The following is a 17,812-nucleotide window of genomic DNA, read 5'->3' as shown; positions in this document are numbered from 1 at the left end:
AAGGAAAAATATACAAAACTATGTTCTATGTACATTCCACTGTATATACTGAAGTTACACAGCCAATTCCAATGAAAATGCGGTTTTAAAAGAAAATCTATTCTATTGACTTACATAATTTATTAAAAGCGACTCAGGTCTGTGTTCTGAAATAAATAAAACTGCTAAAAACTATTAAGAAAACCAAACAAGATATAGAACTATCAGTTTTAAGGCCTGGATTGGTGAATATGTCATTTCCATAAAGACATCAAAAAGCCATTTAATTGGGCTTGGTCCATAATTAAATGACACATGCCCTTAGTACTTATTAAGATCATATCATTAACATACCTAATTACTTATGGTTTAAATATTTCACATCTGTCTTTAATACCTAGTAAATATTTTGTTTGAAAATATTGTTTGTTTTAATATTCAGTAAATATATCAAGTTTGATTATATTCCTTTCCAAACTTGAATAGTTGACTTCATACCTGTCACTAAAAATTTGCATTTTTTAAAACAGAATAACATATGAAACACTGGGGTTTAGTAAATATTAAACTGTTTCAGCATTTGTTTGAAATATGTCAGCTAAACTTACTATCTTTTGCTGAAATTGCTTTCATTAAATCATTCAAAATGAAAAATATCCCCATTAGGAGGAGACTGATTTTCTCCTGTTTTTTTCATGTTTTAAGCTTTAATTTTTACCCCATGACCCACCTTTACCTTAGTTTTAAGGTATTCCAAGTTTTAAAAAGCAAGTCCATACTGACTCTCTTTTTTTTAAACTATGATAACTTATATAGGAAGAAATTAATGATTATCTAATATTAAGGAACCAGTTTCTAAATTTTGTAAAGGACTTCTTTTAAGCCAAAATTTATGCTGGAATCTAAATCTTTTTTTTTTTTTTTGAAGATTTTACTTATTTATTTGACAGAGACACAGAGAAAGAGGGTACACAAGCAAGGGGAGCAGGGGAGGGAGAAGCAGGCTTCCCGCCAAGCAGGGAGCCCAATGTGGGCCTAAATCCCTGGACCCTGGGATCATGACCTGAGCCAAAGGCAGCCACTTAACAACTGACCCACCCAGGCACCCTTGGTATCTAAATCTTAAGTACCATTCAAACACCTAAAAAAGTCCTATTTGAGTTTGAGTAAAAGTTAGAAACAAAATAAGCACTCCAGAGTGGTTTCTGTGTACTTATTTCAGGTATTTTTTCCTTTCAAGGAATATCAACTTTCACTATTTTTTCAATATGCCTTTTTATTGCTTAATATATAGTATGTGTTCATTACTCCTTTATTTTTTTTTATTATTTCATCATATGCCTTATGGTCTACAGAACTGTTGGGCAAAATTAAAGATAAGATGGGGAGTCTGAGTCACAATGAGCAACATAAACTTTTAAGTGAGAGTGGAAAGATAAGATCAGTACATTATCTATTTAGTGATGGGATGACTGATAATTACATTATCCCCCTTTCCTCATGAGTCATCTATTTGAGGTAACTTTGGTTGTTACTGGAAAGGGAAGATATTTTTGCCATGTTGTCATAAATTACTAATTTTCTTTTTTCTTTGTAGAGATTTATTAGAGAGAGTGAGTGAGAGAGAGAGAGAGGATGAGGTGGTGGGGGTGGAGGGAGAAAGAGTATAGGGAGAAGGAGAAGCAGGCTTCCACCTGAGCAGGGAACCTGGTGAGTAGGGGCTGATTCCAGGACTCTGGGATCATGAACTGAGCAGAAGGCAGATGCTTAACTGACTGAGCCACCCAGGAGCCCCATAAATCACTAATTTTCTTATATCAACCTTGCTTTAGCTACTTTATGTTTCATAAAAGGGTATCTTTAACGTCCACTTTTTTTATGACAATGAAATTTTAACTTAGAATATCAAGGAATGATGTATAAAAATTCATTTGCCTTTCTGAACTGGTAAGACAAATTCTTCCTACTAAAAAAATTATAGAAAATTCTGGTAGCCCCTTTAAATTCTAGTTGCAAGCAAGTATTTCCTTTTGTACAATAGTAATTAATATAACTTGAAAAACTGCTAATTAAAAAATACCATTTCTTTTAACATCATTTGTTTCAGTAACTACAGTATTACAAGCCATGCACTTATGCAGTATTATGAACTCATCAAATTTTTGCAATTGAAGTAAGCATCACCCTTAAGATGGCTAAAATCCTTTAAGCCCTGAATTTTTATGTAATCCTTTAGCAATGAAAACCCCGAGTATCTGACAAAGACTTTTGAGACAGAGACTGATCTTTAGAACGACAGTGGTTTACTTTCTTGTCCTCAGAAAATTGAAATATCTTTCTTTGATTTTGTTTCTAAGTTATAGATTGTAATACTCTGATAATACCTGTGATCAAAATGTTGATATACAGTGAGGACTCCACAACTGAAATAAACAATGGAATCTATAAGACTTAGTGTTTCATATTCAAATATAACCTTATTTATTGTATACTAGCCTCCTGCAAAGGGGAATTTCCTTCACTCATAGGTTCCCCTAACTGCTTCTCTTTTCCTTGGGCTATTAGTCAATATGCTTGTGAACCTGTTCAGGTGCTTCATGATATGAAGTCTTGAAGATATTTAGATGAAGGTGTCTTGAAATTTGCAGGCACAAAGCACTAAAGTACATCATCATATCAAATGAAGAAACGACCTTTGGAAGCAAAAAAAAAAAAAAAAAAGAAATGTATTATGGTCTATTTTTCTGTTCCCTCTTCCCACCCCCCTGGATCTCACACCTTAATCTAAAATTCCTCAGTGGAAATACTATAATTTCGAGTACTTTCATATATTTCATATTTGGACCTCACTATAATCCTCTGGAACTTGCAATGTATTTCACAGTTATAAGAACTGAGGCTCAGAGTGGTAAAACTCCTAGACAAAAATACAAAAGATGGAAGGTAACAAAATTGGTCTTCTGACTCCGCATTCTTTAAATTTTCTGCTGTGCAACAAAGCCTAAATTTTCTATTAAAGGGTTGCCAGTCACTATTAATAAAATCATTCCATTATATACATTTCTTTTTCCTTTGAGATGGTTGTAAGAAAGTAAAGGCCTGGAAAAGACCTTAGTTGAGGGGAGGCATATACAAAATTGTGTTGAATACAAAATTAAAGAGGAAGGCACACTCTAAAAAGTCTACCAAAGACCAGGAGGAAATGCTTCCTTTCAGAGAGGGAGGCTCACAGCTCTACCAGTGGAGAGGGAATTCTCACCTATGAGGGGAAAATCTCCCATATCATTTACCTGAAAAGCTCTATCTGATCCTTTTCTCTCTGAAGTAAGAAGCTTTTTTGTAAGGATGCTAAAGGGCACATATGTTTTGTTTGGTCCACATAAGTGTTTTCTGTTGTTTTAAATTGTGGTCCACATAGTGTTTTAGAGAAAAATTCAATTTGTCTTCCTCACCATAATCTCTACCACTATACCTCTACCAGGCTAACTCACTCACTATAAGATAGATGCTCGAATTTTTAATACCTGGTGTTTTAATTATGTTAAACATAATTAAATTGCTAACATATATACAAGCTTAGTAAAAGTAACCCTACATTGAATTTTTAGATATTTTGAATAATCACCCCTATTTCTTAGATTGTTTTGGAGCCCTAAAAATATGTATACTGGATAGAAAATTAAAGGAAATTATTCTGATTTTCGAACACTTTTTAGACTATTTCCTGAAAAACTTCCAAGGATTAAGATTTATATCTCACCACCATTTGAAGAATGAAAGATTTCTGAATTGCCATGAATGGATATTAAGCTATTTACTCCAGAAAAAAGAATAATACTATAGAACCTAGTATAAAGAATCATCAGAGGTACTCCTGTGGTCTGTGCGCAGAACAGATATATTTCAAGGCCTAAGTCTAACAAATAGGGTACATTATTCAAACTATCAAGAGATTCACTGAAGGATTTCTTTTAGCACACTTTAATATGTATTTATCTATCACTAACAATTAGGTGCGAGGTCCAAAGGTAGGGGGAAAACAGAGCAAAGTTGTTCAGAACCATCATTAACTGAAGACCATAAAGATAATGTCTCAATTAAAAAAAATTGAATAATGCTCCCTTTATCCATGTTTGTGATTAAGGTGTTGCCAACAGTGATTTTCTCTTCCTCAAAGCTAGAGCTCTCTTGAGTGCATAGTTTTGTGTTTTATAATCATTTTGAGTAGAAACTAATATATATATTATCTGTACCACTTTCTTAAGCTGGACATATTCAATGAGAATTTAACCTTTGCTTGATGAGTCATCATTATTGATATAAGTTATGCACTGTCCTCAAGAGCCAAACAGATATATCAGGTTGCTTACTTCTAGAACAAAATGGTCCCAGAATCCTATAATTGGTAGTACTGTTTTTTTTCTGTTTTGTTTCTTCAATATTAGCCAACAGTTCTTGACACAATAAGGGCCCACATATTCTAACACTAATTCCACCCAATTCACCTGTTACCTGCTATAAGCTCAAAAAATTCTAATAAGCTTGATTAAATAAAAGTCAGACACCTAAAAAAGTATTTGCCGTTCTCTGGGCAGAGTGAAGTGATTTTTTGACTTCTTTGTATTGTTTTTGGTGGGGGAGAAAGATCTATTTTTAAGGTACACAATTGGGTTTTTAAGGATTTAAATTGTTGAAAGCCTAATCTCCAGATAATCTGGGCCATTTCTATACACACACATACACACACACAAAACACAATTCACAGCTTAAAAGGAGTTAATTTTAAATATTCAGAAACATTTACAATATAGACTAGATAGTAAGACTATCTGCTATCTCACTGAAATGACTCTTATCATTTAGGGTTATCTGACATCTATTAAAAATAAATAAAAATCTTAGCAGGAAAGAACTTACCATTGCTATCCATAGAACAACATACTCGTCTACAAAATTATTAAAGTACTGGTCTAAAAACAAAAGACCTGGGCCAAAAAAGACAGTGTCTTGAAGATACAGTTCACTTTTGGTCATGTGAGCTATCTATAAAAAAGTAAACAAAATAATTTCACTATTAAATTTTAAATATTTTAGCTTTTATTTTTCAGGAAAGAATTATGACTTTAATTCACTGTTAAGACAAAAATAGAGACCATTTTTCTCACAGTTAATATGGAAATGCTAATTCTAAAGTTTCTCAAATTCATAACTGGGTAGCTCATTAAAGTACCCAATATTTAAATTCCTTGATATCAGAAAGCTATAGTTGACAATATAGCTAAACAGCTAATTAAAAAAACTTAGCATACAGAAAAGAAACTATCTCCCTGAATATAACATTAACCCATTCACAGTTTTACTTGGAGCATAAATAACTAACTATTTATTATAATGATAATGCCATCGAAAACCTACCCATTTTATGAAATAGTTTCCAGCCTTGTATTTGAGGACCAAGTACATTATTTATACCATGAAATATAAATAAAAGAATTTCTTACCACCAATTTTTGTGAAATTTTAGCAAAGACACATCCAAACATAAGGGTATAAAGACAAGGATGCTTTTCAAACACATTAGTTGCTGACTTTTTATAGATCATTATTGCCAATATAATAATTATTCCTATGTGGAGTCCAGGTGACAAGACACTAGTGCCCTAAGGGATAAATCAGAAAACCAGCATCATATTTTAACATTGCATTTATCACAGTGCAAACATTTTCTGAACATCTATTTTGTGTTAGTAATTAAACACCTAAAGAAGAACATAATGGAGTGTATGGAGTAAGGGAGTATGTAGACCTTAACTGTGCCTTCAAACTCCCATAAAACCCTAGGGTTACACACAGGTAATATGGTGCCACAGATGTGTGATTTCAATTTTATATATACACACATTTTAAACTACCACTAAAAAATATGACTTATTCTATACCAAATTTTACTATGCTGAACGCCATCAACATTTGTCAAGTTTACATATTTTTGTGCAGATATTGAAATAAAGCTTTAACCTGCCAATTTTTTACTTATTTTTTAAAATTTTATTTTTAACTTATCTTTACACCCAAAGTGGGGCTTGAACTTATAACCCCAAGATTAAGAGTTACATGCTCTATCAACTAAGCCAGCCAGGCACCCCAACCTCCCAATTTTATAAAATATATTAACGTTACACTGATAGGAAAAGTTTAATTCTGCCCTAGTCTCTCTATATATCAAACCCCTCACCCTTGCCTTTTTTGTGTTTAGACAGCAAATACTCTTGTGTAACACTGTAAATCCAACCCATTACATTTTTATCCACGTGAATCAGATTCTCTCAGTACTGCTTATCCCAAACAAAATACTGAAATAAATTTGGTATTAAGGTTTACTAAATCTAGAACTACCAATTTAAATATATTCATTAAAATAGCATTATTCTTGTTTATTGTTTATATGTTATATTAGAATTTACTAGAATAATTACTACTAGAATACTACCAGAATTACAGTAGTAAGATTATAAACACAATACTATTATACAAACTATGCATAATAAAATATGTATACTACATATATAGTATATATATGTATATGATACATATAATAAAATATACATGTTATACATAATAAAATATGTATATGTTAATAAGTTATAAAAATTTAGACTAATAGTGCTTTTATCTATATTATGGTTTTGTAGATTTTATTCAAGAAAATCTGCTGCTGAGGATCCTGGGTGGTTCAGTTGGTTAAGTGTCTGCCTTTGGCTCAGATCATGGTCCAGAGGTCCTGGGATTGAGCCCTACATAGAGCTCCTTGCTCAGCAGGGAGTCTGCTTCTCCCACTCCCTCTCTCCCCTGCCCATGCGCTCACTCTGCTTGCTCTTTCTCTCTCAAGTAAATAATATCTTTTTTAAAAAATGCTAAAAAAAAAAATACTGCTAAAAAATATTAGAAAATCACCAGTATAAGAGTTCGAAATCAACCACTTCTTTTTTTTTTTTTTTTAAAGATTATTTATTTATTTATTTGACAGACAGAGATCACAAGTAGGCAGAGAGACAGACAGAGAGAGAGGAAGGGAAGCAGGCTCCCTGCTGAGCAGAGAGCCCGATGCGGGGCTCGATCCCAGGACCCTGGGATCATGACCTGAGCCGAAGGCAGAGGCTTTAACCCGCTGAGCCACCCAGGCGCCCCTAGAAATCAACCACTTCTTAGTCATAGTGTTTGATTTTTATGTCTTCCTTCAAACATTTATCAATTACTTCTTCTTTTTTTTTTTTTTTTAAAGATTTTATTTATTTATTTGACAGAGAGAGATCACAAGCAGGCAGAGAGGCAGGCAGAGAGACAGGAGGAAGCAGGCTCCCTGCCGAGCACAGAGCCCGATGGGGGACTCGATCCCAGGACTCCGAGATCATGACCCGAGCCGAAGGCAGCGGCTCAACCCACTGAGCCACCCAGGCGCCCCTATCAATTACTTCTTAATAAGATACTCTCTAAAGTGGACACTGATCCTCACTAAATCTTATTTTCTTTAGTAAATTTCATGTCGCACATAGTACTCTAATTTATCATCCATGGTCAAGAAACAAGTATTCCTAAGTACCTCACACACAGTACTGTATTGAGGTCAACTGACTACACACCTCAGAAAATCTACTCTTAAAGGACAGAAATTTTGAACCACAGCACCAAAGAAATCAAGAGAGTAAGCTATAGCCCAAATGATTCTAAAAAGACATTCCAACAATGTTTAAAAAAATTTTTTTTTTCTTTTTCAGTAGGCTCTGGGGCATGGAGCCCAATATAGGGCTTGAATTCACCACCCTAAGATCAAGACCTGAGTGGGGATGGATGCTCAACCAACTGAGCCACCCAGGCACCCCCAACAGTGTTTTAATAAAAAATGACATCACTGGACTGAGTACTTATCTTCTTATGTTTGTCTTAAAGATGACAGGATGGTTTTTAAAAACATAGATATTATGTTTGTTTAGAAGTTGGCAAGAATTCTGACTCCCACATAAAAGTATTGAAGAAGTTTTAAAAAAATAAAGATATATATATATATATATATATGAATAAATACAAAAGTATTATAGCATGAGCAAAGTGTAAAAAGAACCCCTAGAAACACAAGGTGTACCTATTCAACATAAGAATTAAGGTTTAAAATTTCACCTTTTGAAATATAAGAATAATTTTTAAAATATATTCCAGTGAAATGTCTGTAACCTTTATTTCATGAGTAAAAAATTGCCCTGTATGTGAAACCATGACCTTTGGCAACTTTCTTGCTATTAAATAAGGAACTCATTTCCTTCTTCTCCTCTCCCCTATTAGTGTAAGGCACAAGAAAACAAATGGCCACTCAATTTTGTACAGTAATGGGACAGTGGATGATTAAACAGGATGTCAGAAAAGTCTACTAAGAAAAAGGCTGTAGAAAGGAAAAATGCTTTATCAGTCAAAACTTTTTTTAAGACTTTATTTGAGAGAGAGCATGCAAAGGAGAGAGCACAAGCAGAGGGAGCAGTAGCAGGAAGAGGGAGAGGGAGAAGCAGACTCCCTACTTAGCAGGGAGCCCAATGTGAGTCTCCATCCCAGGACCCTGGGATCATGTCCTGAGCAGAAGGCAGCTGCTTAACCACTGAGCCATCCCAAGCACCCCCAGTAAAAACTTTTTAAAATACTTCTTGTATTATGTGTGGTTCCCTTCCCCATTCTTGGAACATTGGAATGTTTTTAGTATCTCTGTATCTGATAATAATAAAACTTGTAATAAAATTAATACTAAATGATGATGAAATTAGTATCTTACTGCTATAGTGGATCCATTCTTCCCAACACCACCATGGAGGATAACATGGAAATAATTTGAACAGGAAAATATTGCTCCACCTACTACTCCAAGAACTGGAAAGATCTTCAGTTTTATTTCTAGAATGGGTATCTTTAGGGGTAGAGGAAAGAAATAAATCATTAAGAAAATAAGAATTTCTTTTCCTATTAAATATTAAAGAAACATTATAATATGACCCTATGTGATAAGCTATCCTTTTTCTTATAATCAAATCTTAACTCCTGGATGTAGCCTACAGTGGTAACTTTTCTTTTAATGGTTTTATTTATTAAGTGAAAAATGAATCCACCAAATTCAGGGAAGTCTACATAACCGTGATGAAATATTTAATCTCATAAACCTTCATCTGACTTAAACATGAAAAAGGATAGTTCCCTTGAATTTAGTACCTCTAAAAGACTGCATCACAGGAGGAGTCAGACACCATGATCTGCATCATGAATGTGACAAATATCACAATGTGTGTGCATGCAAGAATTTTGTGTAGTTAATATCCAGGATTAAATCTCTAACAGTATATTTACCTGTTGGTCAATATGCTCTTCAAGAAAACTTCCCAAGGCAGCAAAGGATTTAAAAAACAGTAATAATAAGTTGCCAAAAACTATAGGCTAATGCATTTTGAAAACAGGCTATGAAATATTTTACCAACATTTGTGGAAACTACAGATTAACAAATTTAGAAAATCTACATCTAAAAATAAGTATTCTTGTTGGTAAAAATAAACAGGTGTGCTTTCCTCCTATGGTATTACCAAAACATTGAATGAAATGATTTTAAGATTAAATTCTTTCCCGTTATAAATAAATCAATTAAATTTAAGACAACAACATCTGACTTAATAACCTAACTGCCTGCCTCTAGGTCAACATTCACCTTTTTTGGGAACCAGCTGAGCAGTGAACATAGAAGACACATCATATCCCTCTAGTGTATTTTAGAGGCCTACAGTAGCATATCTTTGATTCTATTATTCTTCTAGGATGAGAAGGAATATGAATGGCTTAGGAAATGTACCACTACTTAAAAATATGCTTCAAGTCTGAGCCAGTGATATGAACTGTAATTGGTAATTCTGAAACTATACCACAGGGAAATTTTACTATTTTTTAATAGACAATTTTAGAGCAATTTTGGATTCATGACAAAATTGTACGGAAAATACATAAACTCCCTATATACTCCCTGCCTCCACCTCCCAATGCCTCCCCCCGCCCATCAACATGTCCCACCAGAATGTTACATTTGTTTTAATACATGAACCTACACCAATACATCAATATTATCACCCAAAAGCTATAGTTCACATAACAGCTTACTCTTGGTGATACATACTTTTTATGAGTTTAGACAAATGCATAATGACAAGTATCCATCATTATAGTATATCATACAGAATAGTTTCACTGCCCTAAAAATACCCTGGGCTTTGTCTATTATTCCTCCATTCCCCATAACCTTTGGTAACTGCTGATCTTTTCACTGTCTCCATTATTTTGCCTTTTCCAGAATGTTATATAGTTGGAATCATATAATATATGTAGTCGCCTTTTCAAATTGGTTTCTTTCACTAAGTAATATGCATATAAGGTCCCTCCATGTCTTTTCATATCTTGATATTGCTTTCTTTTCAACATTGAATAATATTCCATTGCCTGCATGTACCATAATTTATCCATTCACCTACTGAAGGACATCTTGGTTGCTTCCAAGTTTTGGCAATTATGAATAAAGCCGCTGTAAACATCCGAGTTCAGGTTTTTGTGTGGACATAAGTTTTCCGCTTATATGGGTAAATATCAAGGAGCACGGTCGCTGGATCCTATGGTAAGAGTATGTTTAGTTTTGTATCTCTTACTATTTTTACTGGAGGTATATATCTGAGTGATTAAAAACACAGAATCTGGAATCTGTCTTCTTAATTCCAGTACTTACTAGCTATGTGTCCTTGGACAAATTACTTAATTATTCTAAGACTTTCTTATAAAACAGAATAATGATAGTATCTATTTCATAGTATTGTTCTGAGGGTCAGATAAAACAGTGATGGTAAACTGTGAGAACATAAGGTGTTCGTTCAATAAATGTTAGTTGTTGGCTGTTGATATTGTCCTTATTATTCTTATATCTATGGGCAGGAGGTTGTGAGTCAGCAAGTCTTATGGACTTGGGTCATAGAGACAGAATAATTTATTTCTTCATAAATTCTCTTTCTATGCAAAGCATGGATATGTAACAGTGGCCTCCCAAGAATTAACTTTTATCAGAATACTGAGGCCAACGGGGCAGAAAGTAAAAACACTCCTTAATATGGGCAACTTTACCTCATTGTAGATTATTTAAAAATGCAAATTATTAACTTTCTTTCCTAATATTGAGGGATAAGTTTCAAAGGTAAAATATTTTACTGAGTTTACTTTTTTATATATCTATTTTATGAGATAAATTTTGGCCTGGAAAAGGTAGTTCAACTAGTGTGTTAAAATTTTGTATTAGGGTAATGGGGTCATTTTCTTCTATGTGGTAATATATTCATGCATAGGGGAAAGTGCCAAAATAAGGTATATAAGACAGTAAAATTATAAAATGAAGAAAAAAGGTTAAGAAGTGGTATGATCATTAAAAACAATGCCAAGAATTTCTGAAGAAAATTAACAATGCATTTTTTCCTAAATATGTGTTAAGTACTGAAATGTAAATTTAAATATTCAGATTTACCATATAGTCCCACATTGTTGCTCCTCCAAATGTAGACAATACGAAGACCATCACTAAAGCTAACTGAATTTCAGTTACATCCACTCTAAAAAGAAAGGACAAAGAATAGAAAAGGTATTTGTAAATAAAATTCATAAATGTGAAAGTCAGTTAACCATAGGTTAAATATCAAAGATAGAAGAATCTTTTCAGGCTTAGCTTATTTTACCTTTTGTTCCATCACTGAATTATCAATTTACACGATTAAATGAAAAGCCCACTGAACAACATGTGCTCACATAGAGGTAAACATTAGGATATGCACAGGTTGGGATGGGGGTAAGCTTGTACAGCATGTATAAAATTGCTGAGAGCAGTTATCATTGAGATTACAGAAGGATTTTACTTTCTACTTTATGTACTTCTGTAAAGTTTGAATTTTTAAATAACAATCATGTATTACTCTTGTAATGAGGAAAAATTATAATAATATAAAAACAACCAGATGACTTAAGACAAATTGAAAACACTCCCAAGTGAATTTCAGTTGAAGAATAGGGGAAGTTAAAACAGCTTTATTAGGTTACTAACAGTCACTACAGCTTTTTGGTTTCCATAGACATTTTTCCCCTAATATATGAACATACTTAAGTTCATTTAAAAAAAAAAAAACACTAAAACAACATCAGTCTCCAGTCTGCATTGCCTGAAGCTATCGACTGACTATCTCCTTTGCTCCATACACAGGCTAACTGAAAAGTAGTCCACATTTGTAATTTCCTCTTCTTCATATTTGCTGCTTAATCCACTGTAGTCTGGTCTTTGGCCCCATTCTACTAAAATTGTTTAAGGTAACAATGTTTAAGGTAAACAATGACTTCCAATTTATCAAATCTAAGGGATATATTTCAGTTAATACCTTGGTTAACTTCTCTGCAATACTTAAAATGCTGATCATTCCCTCTTTCTTAAAATGTTTTGCTATGTTCTTGTTTATTCCATGCTCTCTCCTGATTCACCTACCTTATTGGAAGCTCTTCTCAGGCTCCCTCCTAGACTGCTGCTTCTTCCACATCTTAAATGCTACTACTTCCAGAATTCTATCTTTTCTCCTTTTAGATTTTCTGAACAGTTCTATCTAAGACTACCATCTGTAGGCTAAGGACATCAAAATCCCTATCTCCAAATCCACATCTTTTTTTCCTGCTGAGCTCCAGATTTTTTATGTCTATCTACTTTACATCTCTGCGTGGATGCCCTGGAGTCTTTGGATGCTAGAGGAATACTTACTGCTCTGCAAATACAAGATATGCAGCAATTATATGACAAAATAAAACCATACAGGGAATAAAAGACTTCTAGACTAAGTTACTTTGGGGGCAGTTAGTAGGAGGTGAACTGAACATTAACCCACAAATAAAAAGAAAATGTAAAAAATGATACCCAGTATTTGTAAGACCAGTGACAGGTAAACCAAGGCCTCCAGCAGGAAGTTAGTTGAAAAAAGTAAACATAATAATATAACAAGTAGTACTTTGTAGAGAAAAAGGAAGAAAGGTATAACATTTAATGAACATCTATTATGAGTCTAATCAGCTATAAATTATTTGGATAAATTTTTTGGAGAGGGAAACTTAAATGATTTTCCATGCCTACACTGGAACAGATGAATATTGCCGTAGGAAAATGCCTCAGAGCCAGCACTCTTCCTACTACACTTATGAGTCATTATCAGAGTTTTTTGCTCTTTTTCTAGTAACAAAAGTAGAATTATATTTAATTACCCATAATTTTCCTAGGTTATGACTAGTGACCAGTAGCAACTAGGAAAGCTGGTAGGAAACAGAACAAGCTTTCTCTCAATGAACTAAGTGACCCAAATGAGGATTGAGGTAGGAACCTTGGTTTCATATATGCATCATTCATACCATAAATTTTATATTATTTTTTTAAAGATTTTATTTATTTGACAGACAGAGATCACAAGTAGGCAGAGAGGCAGGCAAGAGAGAGAGAGGAGGAAGCAGGCTCCCCGCTGAGCAGAGAGCCCAATGCGGGGCTTGATCCCAGGACCTGGGATCACGCCCCAAGCCAAAGGCAGAGGCTTTAACCTACTAAGCCACCCTGGCGCTCCCATACCACAGATTTTAAATTAAACTCAAATCTTCATTCTGCCTCTCTGCCTTTTAAGGATAAACTAAATAAATGATGATTCTTGAGTCTGGAAAAAAAAAAAGCTGAAAGGATATCATACAAAAGAACAGAATCACTCACCAAGTACTCAAACATTTGAGCTATGAAGAAACAGTTGAAGCTTGAAAAATATACTAGACAAAAGAATATTCTGTATAACAACTTATAGACTTAGAGAACTCAATAACGGGTCCAAGTTTTTAAAGTTTGGATCCAAAAAAGACTTTAAAGAATATTGGGGATATTGTTCAAGTAAATCCTTAATCCCCAAACTGTTTTCATGGAGGACAATCTACAACAGCGTTATTCAAAGTGTGGTCCAGGGTTTGTAACCAGTTTGCAACAAGATAGGTACAGAAATTGAGAGTAAGCATTTCAAAACTTTTATGATAATTTGACAGAGTAATTTTGTACTTGTTGAATTCAATGAAGTATTGAGGACTGTGTTTTGTAAGCTGATTTTTGTTTTTTGTTTTTAAACCACATGTTATTAGTCCACCATGGACTAAGGGTAGGGGCAGAAACTCATCCTTGACCATAAGGTTTTTTGAGAAATGAACTTAATATCATATGGAAATTCTCATACTTTTGAAATTAAAGAAAACTGACACCAAGTCTAAATGTTCACATGTAACAAAACAGCACAGAATACAAGTAAACACTGGACTTGGTTTAGGTTTTAAAATTAAGCTTTAAGCGGGATGCCTGGCTGGCTCAGTTGTTAAGCATCTGTCTCCGGCTCAGGGCATGGTCCCAGGGTCCTGAGATCAAGCCCCACATCGAGCCCCATATTGGGCTCCCTGCTTGGCAGGAAGCCTGCTTCTCCCTCTCTCAGTCCCCCTGCTTGTGTTCCCTCTCTCACTGTGTCTGTCAAATAAATAAATAAAATCTTAAAAAAACACTAAGCTTTAAGCATTGCTCTATAAAATTGCACAAGGTACTTGCTACAGGACAGCAAACATGCTACAAATAAGATATGCCTTATCCCACATGGCAAACATTAACATAGAGACAGATTTTAACTATAATCCTATATTGTGCCTAAGGAAAATACTAATTCATGTGTCATTGATTAGTAAAAAGTTGGAAATTATAGTTAAAAATACTTATTAATATTTTATAGTTTAAATGATCTAATTCAAGGTAACATTCATATTTGCACTGAAATCCACATATTTTCAAAAGATAAACATATAATAATGAAAATATCCACAAGTAAAATAGAATAGTATTTCTGCTTCTCTTTTGTACTACTCCAATAATAGAAATGCTATAAAAATTAAGCCTCTCAATAGATGAACATATAAAGAAGATATATCTCACACACAGGTGCACGTACAACACACACACACACACACACACACACACACACACACACACACACAGCTATCACTCAGCCATAAAAAAGAACAAAATCTTGCCATTTGTAACAACATGGGTAGAGCTAGCACTGTAGGATCTCCTCCTGCCCCTATGTGCTGGGGCCCCAATCAAAATAGTCATTTTCCTAATGTTCTCAGTACTTTCTTTCCTCATGCTTCTCCCTAGTGCTTCTACTCCAATCAGTCTGGCATAGTCCATTCACAAGAAACTCATCTTTGTATCTCCAGTTCTAGGCACACATTAGGCTCTCAATCAACAGCAAATGAGTGTAAAATTTACAACTAGGCCAGGATGAACGAATTCATTTTAGAAAGGTTTTTAATGAAGTTAGAAGCCAAAAAGGTAAAATGTTAGTCATTAAATAGTGACAACAATAATAATTAACCAGAACACTACATTATTATATTACTCTAGTTTACCATAGCCAAGTTCAGCAAATTAAAAAGCACTAGATTTTGTAAAGCTATTTTTCTATTTTAGCATATCTTAATTTATAAATAGATACAGATTCTAAACTTCACATAGTTGCCTTGAATTTTAAGGCAGGCTTTTTGACACTTGGGCTCTTGATCAGTAGATAAGGAATCAGCTAGACTCACATTTTCCATAAAAGCTTTCTTAAGCTAATTCAGACTACAGAGCCCTTCCCCTTACTTAGGATTTCTTTTTTTTATTAAATTTTTTATTTTTTTCAGCATAACAGTATTCATTATTTTTGCACCACACCCAGTGCTCCATGCAATCCGTGCCCTCTACAATACCCACCACCTGGTGCCCCCAACCTCCCACCCCCCACCCCTTCAAAATTCTCAGATCGTTTTTCAGAGTCCATAGTCTCTCATGGTTCACCTCCCCTTCCAATTTCCCTCAACTCCCTTCTCCTCTCCATCTCCCTTTGTCCTCCATGCTATTTGTTATGCTCCACAAATAAGTGAAACCTTATGATAATTGACTCTCTCTGCTTGACTTATTTCACTCAGCATAATCTCTTCCAGTCCCGTCCATGTTGCTACAAAACTTGGGGATTCATCCTTTCTTTCTTTCTTTTTTTTTTTTTTTTTTGCAGCTTTATAAACATATATTTTTATCCCCAGGGGTACAGGTCTGCGAATCGCCAGGTTTACACACTTCACAACACTCACCATAGCACATACCCTCCCCGATATCCATAACCCCACCCCCTCTCCCAACCCCCTCCCCCCATCAACCCTCAGTTTGTTTTGTGAGATTAAGAGTCACTTATGGTTTGTCTCCCTCCCAATCCCATCTTGTTTCATTTACTCTTCTCCTACCCCCTCAACCCCCCATGTTGCATCTCCTCTCCCTCATATCAGGGAGATCATATGATAGTTGTCTTTCTCCGATTGACTTATTTCGCTAAGCATGATACCCTCTAGTTCCATCCACGTCGTCGCAAATGGCAAGATTTCATTTCTTTTGATGGCTGCATAGTATTCCATTGTGTATATATACCACATCTTCTTTATCCATTCGTCTGTAGATGGACATCTAGGTTCTTTCCATAGTTTGGCTATTGTAGACATTGCTGCTATAAACATTCGGGTGCATGTGCCCCTTCGGATCACTATGTTTGTATCTTTAGGGTAAATACCCAGCAGTGCAATTGCAGGGTCATAGGGTAGTTCTATTTTCAACATTTTGAGGAACCTCCATGCTGTTTTCCAGAGTGGTTGCACCAGCTTGCATTCCCACCAACAGTGTAGGAGGGTTCCCCTTTCTCCGCATCCTCGCCAGCATCTGTCATTTCCTGACTTGTTAATTTTAGCCATTCTGACTGGTGTGAGGTGATATCTCATGGTGGTTTTGATTTGTATTCCCTGATGCCGAGTGATATGGAGCACTTTTTCATGTGTCTGTTGGCCATCTGGATGTCTTCTTTGCAGAAATGTCTGTTCATGTCCTCTGCCCATTTCTTGATTGGATTATTTGTTCTTTGGGTGTTGAGTTTGCTAAGTTCTTTATAGATTTTGGACACTAGCCCTTTATCTGATATGTCATTTGCAAATATCTTCTCCCATTCTGTCAGTTGTCTTTTGGTTTTGTTAACTGTTTCCTTTGCTGTGCAAAAGCTTTTGATCTTGATAAAATCCCAAAAGTTCATTTTTGCCCTTGCTTCCCTTGCCTTTGGTGATGTTCCTAGGAAGATGTTGCTGCGGCTGACGTCGAAGAGGTTGCTGCCTGTGTTCTCCTCGAGGATTTTGATGGATTCCTTTCTCACATTGAGATCCTTCATCCATTTTGAGTCTATTTTCGTGTGTGGTGTAAGGAAATGATCCAATTTCATTTTTCTGCATGTGGCTGTCCAATTTTCCCAACACCATTTATTGAAGAGGCTGTCTTTGTTCCATTGGACATTCTTTCCTGCTTTGTCGAAGATGAGTTGACCATAGAGTTGAGGGTCCATTTCTGGGCTCTCTATTCTGTTCCATTGATCTATGTGTCTGTTTTTGTGCCAGTACCATGCTGTCTTGATGATGACAGCTTTGTAATAGAGCTTGAAGTCCGGAATTGTGATGCCACCAACTTTGGCTTTCTTTTTCAATATTCCTTTGGCTATTCGAGGTCTTTTCTGGTTCCATATAAATTTTAGGATTATTTGTTCCATTTCTTTGAAAAAAATGGATGGTACTTTGATAGGAATTGCATTAAATGTGTAGATTGCTTTAGGTAGCATAGACATT

General features: G+C 34.8%; 1 protein-coding gene across 4 annotated transcripts in view; it reads right to left on the bottom strand.

The window, feature by feature from the left end:
- CHPT1 (choline phosphotransferase 1) overlaps nucleotides 1-17,812 on the bottom strand; it is a 36,877-nt gene that overhangs the window by 488 nt on the left and 18,577 nt on the right. The window contains exons 4-8 of one of the 4 annotated variants that reach the window (XR_007129423.1): nucleotides 11,556-11,640; nucleotides 8,795-8,926; nucleotides 5,481-5,639; nucleotides 4,897-5,022; nucleotides 2,476-2,672 (exon numbers count right to left, since the gene is read on the bottom strand). Coding sequence is in view for 2 of the 4 variants with exons in the window: in XM_047741288.1 (XP_047597244.1) it covers nucleotides 2,562-2,672; nucleotides 4,897-5,022; nucleotides 5,481-5,639; nucleotides 8,795-8,926; nucleotides 11,556-11,640 (613 nt within the window). In the remaining 2 variants the exon portion in view is untranslated. The remainder of the gene's footprint in view (nucleotides 1-2,475; nucleotides 2,673-4,896; nucleotides 5,023-5,480; nucleotides 5,640-8,794; nucleotides 8,927-11,555; nucleotides 11,641-17,812) is intronic. The other 3 variants (XM_047741288.1, XR_007129424.1, XM_047741289.1) reach the window with 3 other exon arrangements.

This window comes from Lutra lutra, chromosome 8, assembly GCF_902655055.1.
Source record: "Lutra lutra chromosome 8, mLutLut1.2, whole genome shotgun sequence".
NCBI lineage: Eukaryota > Metazoa > Chordata > Mammalia > Carnivora > Mustelidae > Lutra > Lutra lutra.
The sequence above is the reverse complement of the archived record's forward strand: the minus strand, read 5'-3'. Positions and strand labels throughout refer to the sequence as shown.